General features: G+C 39.8%; 1 protein-coding gene across 4 annotated transcripts in view; it reads right to left on the bottom strand.

Annotated features, from left to right (window-relative positions):
- Positions 1 to 9056: 9056 nt before the first annotated feature.
- The window catches only part of DST (dystonin), a 491592-nt gene continuing 482444 nt past the window's right edge, over positions 9057 to 18204 (bottom strand). For all 4 annotated transcript variants that reach the window (XM_042986591.1, XM_042986590.1, XM_042986592.1 and 1 more), the window contains 5 exons: positions 17440 to 17557; positions 14909 to 15108; positions 14374 to 14484; positions 11149 to 11272; positions 9057 to 10331 (listed from right to left, as the gene is read on the bottom strand). In XM_042986591.1, coding sequence (XP_042842525.1) covers positions 10069 to 10331; positions 11149 to 11272; positions 14374 to 14484; positions 14909 to 15108; positions 17440 to 17557 — 816 coding nt within the window. In that variant the 3' untranslated portion in view covers positions 9057 to 10068. The remainder of the gene's footprint in view (positions 10332 to 11148; positions 11273 to 14373; positions 14485 to 14908; positions 15109 to 17439; positions 17558 to 18204) is intronic.

Below are 18204 nucleotides of genomic sequence, written 5' to 3' on the forward strand. Positions count from 1 at the left end.
ACCAGAACTGGCTAGTAAACATGGATTCTTCTACTTATTAACTAGGTGATTTTGAACATGTAATTCTCAGAGCCTCAGCTCACTCCCCATTCCTTTCATACCACTGCTATCTGCCAACAGCCTTGTGAGGGTGGGAGGAGTCAAACTCCAACATGGCTCTAATATTCTTTTAGCTTTTCCCTAGAAGTAATAAAAACTAAAGAATAGCTCTGTCCCCTGAAAACCAATGTATGTGTTTGGTATGAAAAGTGCTATCTGGATTGTCTCTGGGTTAACAATAACTCAGAGGCAAGCTGGCGCATACCTACTGTGAAAAACTCTAGTGTTGCTTCATTCTACATGACATTTCTTGGATAAACATTGGTTTGAAGTTCACAAAACCGTGCCTGCTCTTGAGGTGTTTTGTGCACTTCGGTTTTCTAGACAATACTATGAAGCCATTCCGCTGAATATGAAAGTGATCCTACTGGCACCAAGCAAATGTCAAACCACACTGAGACATGTATACAAGGAGGGAGGGCCCATAAGAGCATGTTTTATCTTTTGCCAAACTTTCCCCTGCTTCACAAAAGAATATGTGTCTTTTAAAATGCATATGCTGCAAATGTAAGATCCCTTGGAAAAAAAATTTGAACGAGATACTAACTATGACCAACTAGTTAATTCCTTGGAGCTCTAGGCCAGCAGAGGAACATTTAGGTGCCAGTGACAAGCACATATTCCCAGCCATGAACATTGGGTGTTCTCCAGTAGAGCAAATCTAATGTATCCATAGAACAGCAACCTAGAGTCTCCAGAGTTACAAAGGAAGGGGAATTAAGAAGAAGGAAATTGAGGCAAGGCAACATTTAACCAAGGGGTGAGGTGGGTTCTAGTGAGTTGCCAGCCTAGAGTCTTCACTCCATCAATCCTCTCTCATTGTATTTGAAGAATGTTCATTAACTTCCCAGTGCCTCTCCATTGTCCCTACTAAGGAGCCACTCATGTCCATTTGTACTCTACCCTGTTTTTGTTGTTGTTGAAAATGTCAGATACCACTCCTGTGGCCTGGGATAAACAATCTTTGCCTGGATGACTGTCTTACTTATTTAACAATATGACACTTTTTAAGAAAGTGAAGCTTTGGAGAAACATCCCTCTTCCAAACTAGACTATGTTGAATCGGCAATTGAATTTTGATATGTCATACTCTTCATGTGTGATGAAAAGGACTTTGGGATTTTTTAGAGATTTTAAAACCTGTTTATTCATTACATAAGTGGGTCAAGAGATTAGAACACAGCTTTTATGATTTAGTATGATGGTAGGCAGCCTTCAAAGATGGCCTTCAGTGATCCCTGCCTCCTGGTAGTCATGCTCTTGAGTGTGGGCTGGACCTAGTGATTTGTTTCTAACAGCATATGGCAAAAGTAGATAGGATGTCATTTCTGTGCTTAGGTCATGGAGAGTGTGACTTCATCTTGTTGGACTTTATTGTCCTTTTAGCTTGCATACTTTGATGAAGCAAGCTGTTATGTTGGAGGGGCACACATGGCAAGGAACTGAGGGTGGCCTCCAGCCTGGCAGCTAGCGAGGAACAGAGTCCCTTGGTCCAACAGTCTGTGAGTTAACTTGACAACAAACTAACCAACCAATGAGTGAACTTGAGAGTGGATCATGTCCCAAATCAACTGTGACACTGATGAATGAGGCCCCAGTGGGAACCTTGACTGTAGTCTCATAAGAGATCATGAAAGCAGAGGACCCAGTTAAGACTCATACAGATTCTTGGTCACAGAAACTCTGAGATATATTGTTTGAAATCACCCAGTTTTAGAGAAATCATTGTCCAGAAAAGGAAAGCAATATAGGTATCATTCTATTTCTACTTCTAAAGACTAAAATACAGATAAACAACTCAAGCGTCTTTGACTTTTTTTAGTTTAAGTATGTAACTAAGGATACCAACCACAAAGTACAATATGACTTCAAAAATTTTAAACAAAATAACAACTACCTACAAAATTTATCAGTGACTTATTCTGAGTAGTGGGGTGATTAGCAATTTTATTTTCTTCTTTGTACCTTTATGCATTTACTAAACTTTCTATAGTTAACAAACATAGCTTTATAATAGAAGCTGATAATGAAACATATCACTGAATGTGTAAGAATCCCACTTCCAAAATGCAGTCAATATAAACCAAAGGATTTTACTAAACAAAATTATTCACTGAATTAACTACCTTTTATACACGGTTCGACAAAAGCAAAGGATTCTGACACTTTTATATAAACTGACATTTAAAAGATGCATTTTCAGAGTAGGGTGAGAGCCAGATGAGCAAAAGAACATATGCGTGAAAGTACCAACATAATCTGAAATATATTTAAGTGATAGATTCAGGATAAATGCCTAGGACCACCTTGTAAAGTCCTATTGTCAAACTAAGTAAAAAATGAAGCAGGAAAATCTGAATGTACATCATTCCTTACATATCTTAATTAGATATTTTTTGTTTAGGTCACATTATATATGTCTCCACACCTGAAGTTAATTTTTGAAAAACACTTGCCATGAAAATACTATACCATGACATGGTGAATGAAGAGTTACAATATTTATCCACATATATTTTCAATGAACTTAAACAAAAGGCAGAATATTCAAAAGTTTAATTCAGGTAAGGCATTTAGATGACTTATCTGGCAGCAAGAAGAATCAGGGCTCTGGTAACTAAGCGATGAATCAACTTTACAGGGAAACATTTTACGCATCTTGTAGTGGTTGGAGGGAAAAGGGATGTTAAATATTAGCTATCTCGAAACAGACCGTCTTCCTCAGCAAACCAATTTTAAAAGGTTGCTACTTTTTTTGGAACTAGATAATTTGATGAGACATGAAACAATGGAAAATTAGTCTAGTTATGGAACACAAGACATTTCTAACACTCCAATTATCTTAAGATGAAGTTTGCTGCTCTGGAAAACCCAGATGTGGTGTGGCTTCCTGAGAGAGGTCACGATCGTGTCTTCTTTACGAAGGTGCCATCTTTAGAAAAGAATGTGTAGGCCCTGACATAATGGTGACGTGTAGTGGAATGACTATTGGTCTCAGTATAAAAATATTTATCTACTCATGTTCTAGCTGTGTAAGCTCGGAAAAACAACCCCCCTTCTAGCTTCATTCAAATTATTTATTAAATGCAAATAATACTTATCTCCTATTTCAATGACTGGTTGAGAACCTCAGTAAGATATTTATTTATGTTAAGAGCTTTACAGACCAAAGTTGGCATATAAATGTTAAGACTAAAAGAATCAATATGGGCATAATCAAGTATCTGAAGAAGCAAAAGATTTCCCAGGAGAAACAACTCCAAATTAATCACTGATGAGATACTGTAAATTTTTTTAATGTTTATTTATATTTGAGAGAGAGAGAGAGAGAGAGAGAGAGAGCGAGCATGAGCAGGGGAGGAGCAGAGAGAGAGAGGGATGGAGACAGAATGTGAAGCAGGCTCCAGGCTGTGATCTGTCAGCACAGAGCCCAATGTGGGGCTCGAACTCACGAGCCATGAGATTATGACCTGAGCCAAAGTCGGACGCTTAACAGACTGAGCCACTCAGGCACCCCCATGATGGGATATATCTGAAGACATTGCTTCAAACCTATTCTATTTCCCTGAATTGACTGGCCAATTCCCAAATAGGCATATTGTGACTAAATTGTTGACCAGATCATATTTCCACAACTGCTTATTTTTGAAACAAACTTTTCTACACTAGTAATTAAAAACACTACTATGTTATGTTCTGGTCAGTCCTCCTTCTGAAAGGCCATCTTGCTCCTTTCAGAAACCTAGTCTTTATGGCAGTTCATTTTTAATTCTTGCCTACAGCCAGATCTAACAAGTATGTATCAACATACTACACTCCTGAGGCCAGAGACTTTTGCCTTCTTAAAAAGCCACAGCTATGCACACACACACCAACACACACCAGCCTACTTGGGGCTTTGAAGCACGACCTAGCTCAGTTGAAAGGCAGTATCTTCCACCCATTCCTCAAATCTAGGAGGTGACTATTATTGTGATCTACATGCAGACTCTGCTATAAGCACAATAAAAATCAAGATGTGGAAGAGCTGAGACTAATTTTTAACAAGATACTGAGGCCACCAAAATTCACATTCATGTAACCCTTAGACAATGCCCCAAATATAAATCACTCGTGGTCATACATGTGCTCCTGTGTGCTCATTCGTACTGCTCTAGCCTCCTACCGCCCTGATCCAAACTCCACTCATGGTGTGCCTTCCTCCCAAACTCTTTCCTGTGGGAATCCTACAACCTGATTCTGAGGTAAAAACCCAGCCTCTGCCCTCTGTTTCCTTCCATTGCTCAAAACCTTTGCTCTTCCTGTTGAAGCTGACTGGAAGGAGCCCAGCTGTAGATTAACCTTCTGTCCCCTCTGTTCCTATACTACGTTGCACCCTGTAGATCAGGGTAACTATAAACCCATGGTCTCAGCTACTTTGAATCTTCTCTGCTCAACTCCAAAACCTTAACCTATAACCTTTTCCTTAACCCCAGGCAGGACACTGTATTTTCTAATTTGCTGAGAGAAATAAGCCAGTGCAGGGTAACTCCCTTAACTTCTCTTATCCCATTTTAATCACTCTTTCTTCACCTCAAAAAGGCATGTCCTTCCCCATGAGGCCAATTTCTCCAACATGATGATGTCTGGAGAAGTCATGGGAAGTAAGGCAATAAACAGGCACTGGTTGTAGTAAGACAGGTGAGAGGTAACAAGGGCCAGAAGGAAACTGTGGCTTTGGAAATATTGATGTGTTCCTCCCCCTCCCCAACCCTGAATTTTTGGAGACTAGATAAGCAGGGCTACAACCACAGATAACCATTAGCAAAGGCATGTATCTTTGCTTAACTAGGAGCAGAGGAGAAAGGAACCGTACAACATACTTCTACCCTGTGGAAAAATGGGTGAATAGTGGCAGAAGAAAATAGTGTAGAACAGTGATCTCTAAAGCAGGTTGTACACAAGGTGACCGCAGGGGATGTGGGAAAATAAGATATCTATTTCGAATTCCATTTTGTTTAAAAGAAAGAGGAGGAAACTAACCTTCACGAACATTTACGTTGTCTATTTCAAATATGTACATATACCTATATTGATGTTGTTAAAGATAGATCATACTCTAAGATTATGTTGAGCCTTGCAAAATTAGCTAATGATAAAATACATGCAAAAAATACCTTGGAAGAAATTAACATGCATATATTGGAGGGTTTCCTCAAAAAACTTTTATTGATAGAAATATGCCATCAAAGAGGGCTGGAGACTACGGGCATGGAAGTTAGAGTATAAGGCCCTGGGAACTAAATAGCCTAGTCTTTGCCCTGGGGTAAAAGTAATTATATGTTAGTAATATTCCAAACGAATGGTTTGTTTTTAAGTGAGGATAACTTTTGAAAGCTTCTTAATCTCTATTTTATTCTCATATCCTATGCAGTCTTTTAATTTCAAATAATGGAGTATAATAGAAGTGTGGTAAAACAATACAAAATCCCTTTGAACACATTTTGCTTTGCATATAGTCTTAGCATGTTGGAAGCAGAAAGAATTCCGTTTTTGTCATCCTTCATCCTAACTAGATAGCCAACATTTCCATAGGCTCTGAAATTACATAAAATCAACCCAAGTTTTAGAATTCTGTAGGTTGTCAGATTTTCGTCATATGAACTATTTCTTGCACAAACGTGTTACCCATGACTCTATTCTCTTCCCAGGAGATTTTGATAAGCATGAAGTCAATCCCTAACATGACTGAAGGGAACATTAAAGTTCTTAAAGACAAAGTGTCCATCCTTGCCTTCTTTGTGGGACCCCCAAAGGTAAGTCACGGCCAAGTGGCAGTGTCATCAGACAGATACACACACAACAGCTTGGGCACTTGTACTGTTGGGTGGTTATCTGCTCACCCAATTGACAATAAAGCACATGCATTTCAAAGCATCTTGTCAAAAAAGGAGTAAATCATTGCACTACATTACAGTTTCCCTTGTAAATGCTGAAAGCGAGTTTTACAAGGATAAAAAAAGGGGGGGGGGAGCAACATCCTTTCCTAGTCTCTCCTCCTTTTCAGCTTTACAGGTCAATTCCTGACAGTCACAGGGCACCTCCCAAGCCCTTCCACCAGCATGTGCCATAAAAGGAACCAGATCTGATATTTGGCCAGGCCCATCTAGTTCTGCACTGACATCAAAGAGGATGCTCCATTATTTCAAAACAAGGTAGCAGTACATCAGAACTAGTGGTTTTGATTTTTTAAGACAAAAAAAGCTACTCCATGGTTCCCTAGTGCTTAAGAACTGTTATTTAAACAAGGAGACCTTTAGGCCAGGGTAGTCTAATGTCTTAATGGCCTAACTTAGCAAACCAAAGTTTAAGCCTGTAAATGCCTCAACGTTAAAAATCAAAATACCTTGGGGTGCCCAGGTGGCTCAGTCAGTTAAGTCTGGCTTTGGCTCAGGTCATGATCTCACCGTTCATGGGTTCGGGCCCCACGTTGGGCTCTGTGCTGACAGCTCAGAGCCTGGACCCCACTTTGAGTTCTGTGTCTCCCTCTCTCTCTGCCCCTCCCCCCACTCATGCTGTTTCTCTCAAAAATAAATAAAACATTAAAAAAATTTAAAAAATCAAAATACCAAGGACAACCAATTACAAACAGCCAACTAGGGCTTAAGCTATAGTCAATCAATAATTTCCTTACTTTCCTTCCTTCCTTGCTTTTGTCTACTCTCTATCTCTCCCAAGCTCCTGTCAGTGGAGCACTCCCAACCACTTCCAGTTTGGTGCTGATTCCAATAGATTTTTGCTCAAATAAACCCCTACAATGTTTTTAAAATGTTTATTTCTGACAGCGAGAGTGCCCAAGTGGGGGAGCAGAGAGAGAGAGAGGGAGAGAGAGAATCCCAAGCAGGCTCCACACTGTCAACGCAGAGGCCGACACAGGGCTTGAACTCACAGACCGTGAGATAGTAACCTGAGCAGAAATCAAGAGCCAGACACTTAACCAACTAAGCCACGCAGGCACCACAAAACTCCTAAAGGTTTTATAAAACTCCTAGAAGTTTTATAAAAATTCCTCAGTTTGTGGCACCTGAGTGGCCCAGTTAGCTAAGCGTCTGACTCTTGGTTTCAGCTCAGGTCAGGATCTCATGGCTCCTGAGATCGAACCCTATGTCGGGCTCTGCACTGACAGCTGGGAACCTACTGGGAATTCTTTCTCTCTCTCTGCCCCTCCCTCACTCATGCTCTCTCTCAAAATACATAAACATTAAAAAAAAATTAATTTATCTTTTAACAGAACCAAACTTTTAAGATTTTTAGAGTTGATGGGGCACCTGGGTGGCTCGGTCCATTAAGTGTCCGATTTCGGCTCAGGTCATGATCTCGTGGTTCATGAGTTCAAGCCCCACAAAGACTCTGTGCTGACAGGTCAGAGCCTGGAGCCTGCTTCAGATTGTCTCCCTCTCTCTCTACCCCTCCCTCACTTGTGCTGTCTCTCTCAAAAATAAATACTAAAAAGAAAAGATTTTTAGAGTTGAGATTCATTTCAATGTCATGTTTTTTTTTTTTTTTTAAGTTTATTTATTTTTGAGACAGAGAGAGACAGAGCATGAACGGGGGAGGGGCAGAGAGAGAGAAGGAGACACAGAATCCGAAGCAGGCTCCAGGCTCTGAGCCGTCAGCCCAAAGCCTGACGTGGGGCTCGAACTCACGGACCGCGAGATCGTGACCTGAGCTGAAGTTGGACGCTTAACCGACTGAGCCACCCAGGCGCCCCTCAATGTCATGTTTTTTAAAGAAAAAGAGAGAAAAATGAAAAAAGAGACAAGGAAAAGGAAGAAGGTGTGTGTGTAGGGAAAGAGGTGTGTCTGCTACATTCCCTGAAATTTATGGGAGGACTCTTCATAAGTCAACCTGTGGGTAAAGAATTAGCTCAAGAGGAAACAAAGATCAGGCATCAAAGTTTGAAAAGCTCCCCATGAGGGCAACTGCTGATAACTAGGAGCAGTTCCTTAAGAATTCTCTGAAATATTTTAAACCACTTGTCTTTCTTCAAAAGCTTATTTAACTTATAAAAAAGAGAGAGAGAGAGAGAGCGCGCAAAATCCCCAGGTCTTTAACAGGGGTGGCATTCAAAGAGGCTGAGATAAAAAACATTCCCTTAAATTTGTCTTTGAAGTAGAAATGTGATCACACGCAAATCACCGAAGGAATAAGGACAATTCCCACTGCTTTCTCGGATGACACGTTTATAAATGCATGAATGACAACACGTGATCTGTTAGGTTAGGATTACCCTTTTCCATCAAGGACTCCCACCAGAGACCCATGCTTGGAGAGAAAAGGAATTACTATCACTTAAAAGCAGCACCTAATTTCTGTCAGTGGAGACTCCAGGCCCTTCTCTGTTGGCCTCTGTGAACAAGGCCAAGCAGGGAAAACATAATACTATCCCCTTGAGCTTCAACAACATTTGCTGAGATAAATTTACGGAGTTCTGGGGAGAGTCATAACCTGTCAAGCCCTAATCAGGATTGGCCATTCTTCTAACGGCCATTTTCTGTATTTAGGAAAATTTGATCACTCGATTTTTAAATGTACACAGGCCAGAAAAATATCACTATATTGCCTTAATAATAAAATCAGCACCCTGTCACACATCCCCTGGTTTTAATTCACGTTTTTTAGTGATTTGAGTGATTTGCTTGTTGATGAACTATTTTCCCCTTGAATATAAGATAGCAAGGAACCTGCAGCCTCAGGGGAACACAGGAGCTTGCACATGGTTGGTACTAAAAATATTTGTAGAATACTGAATATATGTTAATGTCATTCTTAGTACATACCTTATTGTGTCCCTGTGTTTTGATGCCCCCCAAACTTACCCTGTCACACTATTAGTACAAATACATCAGACGTACAACCTTTATTCAAAACAAACAAACGATAGAAAGAGTTCTTTAAATAATCAGGTATTCCACATGTTCAAGTGAATAGGTTTTATTAAATGCATACTAATATCTTTCTATAGTATGTGAGTATACATAATAAATTAAAATGTATATATTTATTAAATATAGATATAATACCAGAACATGATTATTTCAGATGAGAAATCAAAATAAACCCATTTTTAAGTTTCTTTTGGTCACTCCAAATTGATATTGCTCATAAAAAAATACACGGATTTTCCCTGGGGAAAAAAATTAATTCCATAGCAATGTAGTTAAGGGACATGTTTTATTTCATAGCTTTCTGCAAGCAAAATTGCTTTGATACAAAATGAGTTCAATGATACAGGTGCTACTGTCCACTCAAGCAAAAGAAAACCTCACATTTATATGAATGCACTTTATAATTATATTCTTACAGTATAATAGGTCTAATATCCGGGACGCCTCTGGCCTCATGTGAAGCGATGGCACAGAAATGCTGTAAGGTTCTCGAATGTCATAGCACTGGCAAGTGCCTAAAGTAACTTCCTGTGAGTTCTCTGTCAGACGCTGCTTAAAGAACTGTACGTGGTTGTGTTCGTCTGTCTGCCCTCCCCCGTTTAGTTTACATTTTAATGATCTCAAAATGTATCCCCGGTGTGTGTCTTTTGGCTTCTCAGAGTGTCTACAAAAGCAAGAAAATGTCATGAGGTATCCTTAACGTTAGCTGTGGCTGTCGTGCTGTGGCTGTCGGAGAGGATGAGGACTTACCTGTAGGTACAGTCACCGATTCTAGTGTGTGCTCCACACCTTACGGTGCGGAAATGTTAGTGCATGTTAGACTCTTTCCTCCCCCTCACATATGACGTGACTTTAACCCCCAGAATATCTGACAAGAAATTATACAGATAAAATAAGAAGACAAATACACAAATAAGGCCGTCTGCAGAATTTTAAACTCAACTCCTTGCAATTATTTCACAATAATTTCTACAACATATTTTACATCTTTCAAACTTAAATAATAAACGCTCAAGGAAGGGCCGCGGTGGAACCAATTGCACTATCTCTTTGAGGACTTGTCCAATTTGCTGGCAGGTGATTTCCTCTGGGGAGTGGGGATTTTGGAAGGCTTGGCTGTGGATGGCCGAGAACCTGCTCGGGGCGTAGGCCTGTGTGTCTGGGGGACAGTCTCCACGTCTGAGCACACAGACTGGATTTCCGAAATGTCAAAGTCTGACGCATCACTGCCTCGGCGGCTGCTGGCCCTGCTGCCAGCTTTGCTTCCGGCTCGGCTTCCTGGTCGGCTGGGAGTCTTCTTGGGATCTGAGGAGAGAGGACGGAGTTGAACCACCCTCATTCCCGGGTCCATCGACAACACATTCTTGAAACCCAATGCCACCTTTAATCTCAACACATTTTCTTGTCACCTAGCAGGCACTCAGCAGACACTTGTGGATTTGTGGCCTTTCTACATTCCACTAGGGTCGGTAGCCTCATTCTAAGTCAATGTAATATACAAAAAGGTAGGCTTACAGACAAAAGGTAGGTTTGGGCTTAGACAGGATTCCATTTCCTACAAACAGATATAAGGAATATACCTAGAATTTAACATTATGCTTTCCAAAGTTTAACATGTGTACCTAGGGATGTGTGCAGGGCAGACATGGGGCAAACGCTTTGCCCGAGGATAAGTAATTTGAAGCACAGAGGAATTTAAAAGAGAAGTCTTGAAATTTTAAAGAAACTTCATGCTTGCTGAGCCCACAACCCCAGGGACCAGGTTCACTATTCTGTGAAGAAGCAGGACTAGCACGGGTGTAAGGCCCAGTCCAGTTGGGTTTTTCCAACCACCCAAAATGGAGCCCAGGCAACTTGTAAGCAGACAGAAGAGCCAAGAGCTTCCAGCGTAAAGGGGTAGGATACTGCTCTAGTTTTTTTTATGCTCATCTTCCTTTGGTACTTTCCAAAAGGGATTTTCTTGTCATTTATCCCCTACCGTTGTTGGAGGACAGGGCTATGTGTCATTTTGAAAGAATACAGCACTGTCAATTTGTGATTTCATCCGCCATGAAGAACAGGGACTTTCACCTTCAGATCATACCGCAAAAAGCTATCACAGAAAGAGCCACATCACACTTACCAGCAAACTGTGTTCGGACTCTGGCGGCTGCGGTGGTTATCAAGCCACTGTCGTCCCCAGAGTGGAAGCCTTTCCCTGATAAATATCCTGGAAGTCGAAGCTTGCTTCCTTGTATTGGTGTTCCCTGTATTTAATCAGTGAAAGGACATTTCAAGAAATCGTTCCTGTTCCACGATATTCCACTGACACCACATTATAGATTGGTGGAAGCCCCTGCACTGGGCCTCCTCAGGAGGGGGAGTGGGAGAGGCTTTTCGATTAGACGTGGCATGGGGTTCTCTCCACTTGCTTCTTCCCACTCACTCCGTATTCCCTCCCTGAGTTAAAAAGGAATTCATATGGAAGAGAAAACACAGAAATAGAGCTCCCCAAAGGATAGCAAGGGAAAAAAAAGGCAAATTAAACCGTGAGCACATTAGTATCTTTCAGGTTGTCAGTGAACATTATGGAGTTAGAAGAGTCTTGCCAGAAAGGTTGGGAGTGCATGGTACAGAGAGAGAATGGGACTCTGAAAAGGCTGTGCTTGGATATTCTGGTGCCTCCAATGCTTTTAGGGAACCAGCCAGAAATAAACTGACAGAACAATAAGTAAATGATGCCTCAACAGTCTTCATTTAAACAAACTTAACTGCAAAAAAGAGGCAGTGACATTTTACAACTTGGTACCACATCACTTCATCTACTTTCATTTCCTTCTATGGTCTTTACGCAGGAGACACGTGGGCAACACTTAGGGAAAATTCTTTTAAAATTCTTATAGGAGTTCACAGAGAATGCCCAAAACAATCACAACCATGAGATTTTATTATAAGCCTAAAATCACTGCATTTTTTCCAGACCACTACAACATTCTGAAAATTTCCCCAAAGTCAACAAAATAAGCAAATCTCCCATGAAGTAGAAGAGATTGTCATTTGCCTCAATGAACTCACAGGGAGCTGTTCAGAGGAAATGAACCTGTACAAATTATGTGGGCATTTTTTATTTTTATTTATTTTTATTTGTTTATTTTAATATGAAATTTATTGCCAAATTGGTTTCCATACAACACCCAGTGCTCATCCCAACAGGTGTATATGGGCATTTTTTAAATAAATTTTTTTTTCTAAAAACAGAGTGAGCAAACATGAGTGGGCAGGAGGGGCAAAGGGAGAGAGAATATTAAGCAGGCTCCATGCTTAGTGCAGAGTCCAATGTCGGGCTTGATCCCACGACCCTGGAATCATGACCTGAGCTGAAATCAAGGTCGGACGCTCAACCAACTGAGCCACCCAGGCACCCCATGTGTCCATTTTTTTTAAAAATTAGTTTTTCTCATATTAGTTGTAAATGTGTAATGAAGTGTATGTAAGACATTTTGATATATTAGAGTTGCAATTTAATATGAATGTAATATTCAAAATTCATTTACATATGTATTCTATACATACATTTAAGGACAGAATTAATATGTGATTTGTATACGTATATAACTTAACTCTTTGGGGTGCCTGGCTGGCTCAGTAGGTTGAGCATCAGACTCCTGATTTTGGCTCAGGTCATGATCTCACAGATTGTGAACTGAGCCCTGTGATGGGCTCCATGTTGACAGTGCAGAGCCTGCTTGGGATTCTCTATCTGCCCCTCCCCTACTCGCTCTCTCTCAAAATAAACATTAAAATAACCTTAACTTTTCAAAATACTCTCATCCACGTAAGGATAATTAATCCTTACATTCCCCTAATCACAACTTTTTTGGCAAATGTGGAAAATGAGGGCCTGAGGAGGGCAGTGATCTGCCCAAGATCTGACAACTTTCATCTAGTTAAATTCCTAAGTTTCAAAGAATCTTGACAACCCACAAAAGAGTGAGGACCCCAAATTATGAAACATATCACCCAAGGTGGCAGAATTCATTGCCATGTAAAATCATTCTTCTCGGAAGGCCTTGACTGCTCTTATTTCAGGGTCACCAACCCTACCTAGGATTCTCACAGACCCCTCCATAGAGGTATATACCTTAGTTGTTTTCTCTCTTCGGTTGTTTTGTCTAATGAGGCTATTTGAAACGAAACATAGTTTTATAGTAGTTAAAATAACATAAACTCTAATCTGGGGGAATCTCTAGTTTTAAAAAAATTGGAACATAGCAGCATAGCCCTAAATATTTAAAACATGTATGTTGCTTGAGGCCTCTTGAACTGTTCTCAGTTTTTGTTACACTAGATTCACCATAAGTGACAGGGTGGAAATGAAGGGTCAGGGAATGAGGAAGAATTGAAGAATGGGTTGTTTCTGCCTCAATTCTACCATTACCAGTAATGACATTTTGAATCATGAGAGTAATGAAATTTTCTCTGCTTACCTCTTACTACTGATGTGAGGATTAAATAATAGATTAGAAAGTGTTTTGAAAAGCATACAGGGCTTTTTACAGGTACTATACATCACTTTCATAAAAGGGTCCTGGACTTCATTTCAAGCAAAGTTATTTAGGGACATCACCCCAGTTATTGTACCTCTAATCAAGTATGTGATCATTTGATACCTATGTGTGTGTCATTTTACAGAGAACTTTCTTTCAAATCTATTTGGTTGATTTTCACTTGAATGAAATGATCTGATATATGAGCTAATTGGGCACATTTTACATGACCTAAATATCTTATCTCCATAAATCCTGCCATATAAAAAGCTGAAGCACACTTAAATAATAATCCTTAAAGTCTAATAAAGACACATACCTATTGAAAATGCCAGGTAACTTTTTTCATACCTAAGCCACACACCCCCCCACTGATAACTAAAAGGTTTATGTCTTACCCACCCAGTGTTCTTGTGCAGAAATAAATGTAGCATACATTTGGAAGGACCTTGCTCACAGTGTACACTTAATAAATATTCTTTTAAGGAAATACTTGTAAATGACATTGCCTCTCACTCTCACCTGAAGGGGTATTGTTGCATTTCTTGCCCAAATAATGTCTAGAAGCACAAGCCTACCATGAGCTCTAAAAGAAACTTGACATAAGTCTAATACAATCTCCTGTATTTCACTCTCCCAAGAGAGAAAAGACACTCTCATGTCTTCTCAGAAATGCGGAGTTGTTTATTATTTTATAGAAGTCTGTAAAAAGACGTGGTATTATCAAAAGTGCATGTGTTAAGGGAGAGGTAAAGCAATGTTAGTGGGTGACAGTTTCAGTTAAAGAAGACTGTTAGACTAGAATCTGGGCCTTACGATACCTCTGCAGACGGCACGGAAAAGTCTGAGCACTCTGCTGGTTTACAAGGAGTTGACATTTTGCTGTTTGTCAACCATGGTTTACCATAATTGCGTGTTAAAGGATGGAGAATCTGTATGGAACAATGGCAAATCAAATGTAAAGGACAGCAGATAAAAAACAAACCACAGAAAGAGATATTCATAGCAAAGAGTAATGTTTCACAGTAAGAATGATAATGATTAAAAATAAGTGGAAAGATTGGATGGCAAATTATATACATCAAAAAAATAAAATAAAAAAATAAAGCTTTATTTAAAAAGAAAAACCAATCTGAAAGGTAACCAAAGCCCCTAAATAGACAGTCTCCATATGGGCCACAAGGCAAAAGCACATATGTAGATACATGTTTTTAAATCCTTCATGCATCATATTGTGAGAAGGGATACAAATGGAGAAGGCAGGTCCTTCAAATGCTGGGGTCCCAAAACATTCAAAAGCATACTGGAAACAGTGACTGCATGGGAGAAAGACAACCTTTCCCAGCTGAGTCTTACCTTGGGTGTGCTGGTGGCAGGGACCTGTGGAGAGGCCGCCTGGCCAGCCTGACTGGACACAGACGTTGAGCGGTTGGGTGAAGCTCCTCGTGACGAAGGCCGCGATCTTCGGCCCCGGGGCCGGAAGGCTGCCATACCCTGACTGGCACCATCTGCTAAAATGAACTTCTCCCGAAGTTCCATGTTTGTCCTTCCTTTGGCTGGATTACGTGGCACACAACGAGGTACACAAGCAAAAGAGGAAGGGGGAAAAAAAAAGAGATGCTCAATCAATTTACGGGAAGAACAACCAGCTGGCACCACAGATTAAGTTGAGGATTTCAAGAACATCTTTTTGCCATGCCAACTCCAACTCAGCATAACAAAAAGTTAAATGCATTCCTTTACAATGCATTCCTTTTGGATACAAGTAAGTTTGGGAAAGAAAAAAAAAAATAGTGTGTTTATTCTAACACTAGACACCAGCAAGAATAACCACTATTAAAGAAAGAGTCAGCATGAAAATGGAAAGCTCATGCTAAAATATTGTTAATCCACCAGCTACTGATGCCCACATGGTTTCATCGCCCTTTCTGCACACTGAGAAGACAAGCCAGTAAGGCGGGGACTGTGTCTTTTGCATGTACTACTGAGGTAAGGAGAATGCCAGTTTTTTAACACTGGAATTAATTAAACAATAGAATCACACAGAATGAGAGATGGCTTGTTAATCATGATGACAACATATAAACTCTCAGGTTCTTCACTTAAATGAGGCAACTAGTATTTTTATTTTATGCCTCCAAAAAGTCTGTTTAACCAACATGCAAATAACAAACACCAGACCCAAGGATAGGAGATAATCAGTGATGCAACACTCATACAAACACATATGCACACGGAGAACACTCCACAAGAACCCAATGAGCAACGTGTTAGCATGTGTTTGATCACTTACAGAACACCTACATGTGCAACACACCGGAAGTGTGTCAACGGTTCAGAATTTAAATTTGGAAGCACCAGCTCAGTTGGATATGAGTTAAGCCATACGCGATGGATGAAGCGTGTTATCTTAAAACAAATGATTAAAGCGAGAATGTAAAAGTAGGAAAGAGAAAAGGTAAGAGGGGAGAGGCAAAGAGAGGGGTTGCCAACCTATAGTAGGCTGAGTAGTAGTAATTGAAGAGTTTGATTCCGAACGTAACATTTTACTCCCATGATGATGAACTAGAAAAAATGACACAGGATACCAATCACATTAAAGAATACTGTTAGCAAGAGAAGAAACAAAGTACAGTAGTTGAATATGCAAAGGGTGCTCAGATCCGGCTTTTAGCACACATTTTAGAAGAAAAGTTGCATCAAGAAAAGAAGCACTCTGAGATTTGACTCCATAAGAAAAACCTATTTGGAAGACTTGACCGCAGCCACCACAGCCTCTCTAAGCAACTCAACAGGATGCTACACATTCTCATTTCTTTGTTTCATAAATGAAGGTACATTACTTTAGGCTGCATTTACTAAGAAAGGGAGTTTTCGTTATTTTGCCCCTTTTTGGGGTGTATCTGTGACTTGCAGAGAGCAGAGCTACCTGTAGGGTTGTATGCTGATCGAAGGTGCCCTTGGCAGAGCAGGGCTCACTCTGATACACCTGTGCATCCAGGTGCCAGCACTAAATTAACAAACAGGCCCCACCGGAAGAACCCCGGCCTCCCGCAGGGTAGCCTATCAGTATCAGCACAAACATTTGTGGTTGTTTGTTTAAGAGGAGTAAAATGAGCTCACAGGTTAAAGAATATCACAGAATTTTATTGTTTCCTTTTTTCAAAGAAAAATGGACCTACTAAGTAAAGGGGACCTAACTAGAGACTGCAATCAAATGACCATTTGTAAGGTAAATCAGTTAAGAATTCCAAAATCGACTATGGGATCTGAAAGATAAGGAAAATTAAAAGATAATCAAGGACTCTGTGGCTGGTAGATATGGAGTGAGCTATATAGTAGCATATGTTTATATTTTTAATGTGCTAACCTACAGCTTCCAAGTAAGCGTCAAGTTAGCAGTTGATAATTAATTTTTAAATGTTTAGGTATTACTTTCCTTACCTTCCCCCAATTTAAAGGAAAAAAAACCTTTCACTTTTAAACTTTTACCATCCAGCATGTTCAGTCTTCTTCACCTCAGTTTCCTTTCATTTTACTTTGCTATTTAATGACAGATGAACTCTTTTCCCTAGTTGATGTAATTACTGATTTTGAAAATTGCATATGGGAGCATTTCATTAAAAAAATGAATACATCTACTCTAGTATTTCCTGTCTATCACTCTCATAATTATCCAGAAGAAGTAAGAAAAAAAAATGAGAAGAACATGGTTTACATGATTGCCGAAAGTTCTTTGGGAACTTTAGGCTGACAGAGACCAATGTGAAATGTTCATTACCGTAATAAATAACCAAAATTAGACCCAGCATGTTTTTGATGCTAGTAAGTAATACAAAATTGGTATACTTTCATGGTATTATTATCATAACATAGCATCTCCTTACCCCTGCAAGGATCATTTTTCACCAAGAACTCATCAAGCGCCATCCATCCACCTCCAACACGAACCATTACGGTACTTCGTAGGATTCGAACGAGCCTCAGTTGCTGGGAGTCCCCAAACTGTGAAGATGAAAGACAGAACCTCTAATTGTCAACAGTAAGGCTAAACACCTAAGGATGATATGCAATCTGCAGTAGCTTAAGCAACCAACTTAAATTTCTTGCTTAGTTCACAGCGATTAGTAAAATCTCATAAAAACGGGTTTGAAATGATCTGCGTTAGACTGCTGCATGCTGATTTAGCCCAAAGGAAACAGTTTGAAAAAAGCTACCAAGGTTATCAAGTGTAATATTGAAGCTTTGTTCCAGAAATGAATTTTCTTTATGATAGAAACATTAGTAAGGCAGTAATTGAAAGATGTTTCTAGAAATTAAACACAGACATCAAAATAAGCACTGGCCCACCTGCCAGGGCTTATACAAAATAAGATTCTAAAGAAAGTTTAGTAAACTCTGATTCTTCTTCATTAAAACTTTATCCTATACTAAAACTATTTTCCACTGAAATCTGCAGGAATAATCTCCATAAGCTCATTCGGTTTTCCCTAAGAGCAGTTTTGACTTTAGAGAGATAAAGCAGTAAACGAACATGACCAGCAAAAATTTCACAGTCAACTAAAATTTCTGGATCACTAATGATCTGGTAAACCAATCTGTCAAAGGCTGGATTAGTGTGCCATTTTGGATTACTGTAATATTAGAACAGC

Source organism: Panthera tigris, chromosome B2, assembly GCF_018350195.1.
Source record: "Panthera tigris isolate Pti1 chromosome B2, P.tigris_Pti1_mat1.1, whole genome shotgun sequence".
NCBI classification, from domain to species: domain Eukaryota; kingdom Metazoa; phylum Chordata; class Mammalia; order Carnivora; family Felidae; genus Panthera; species Panthera tigris.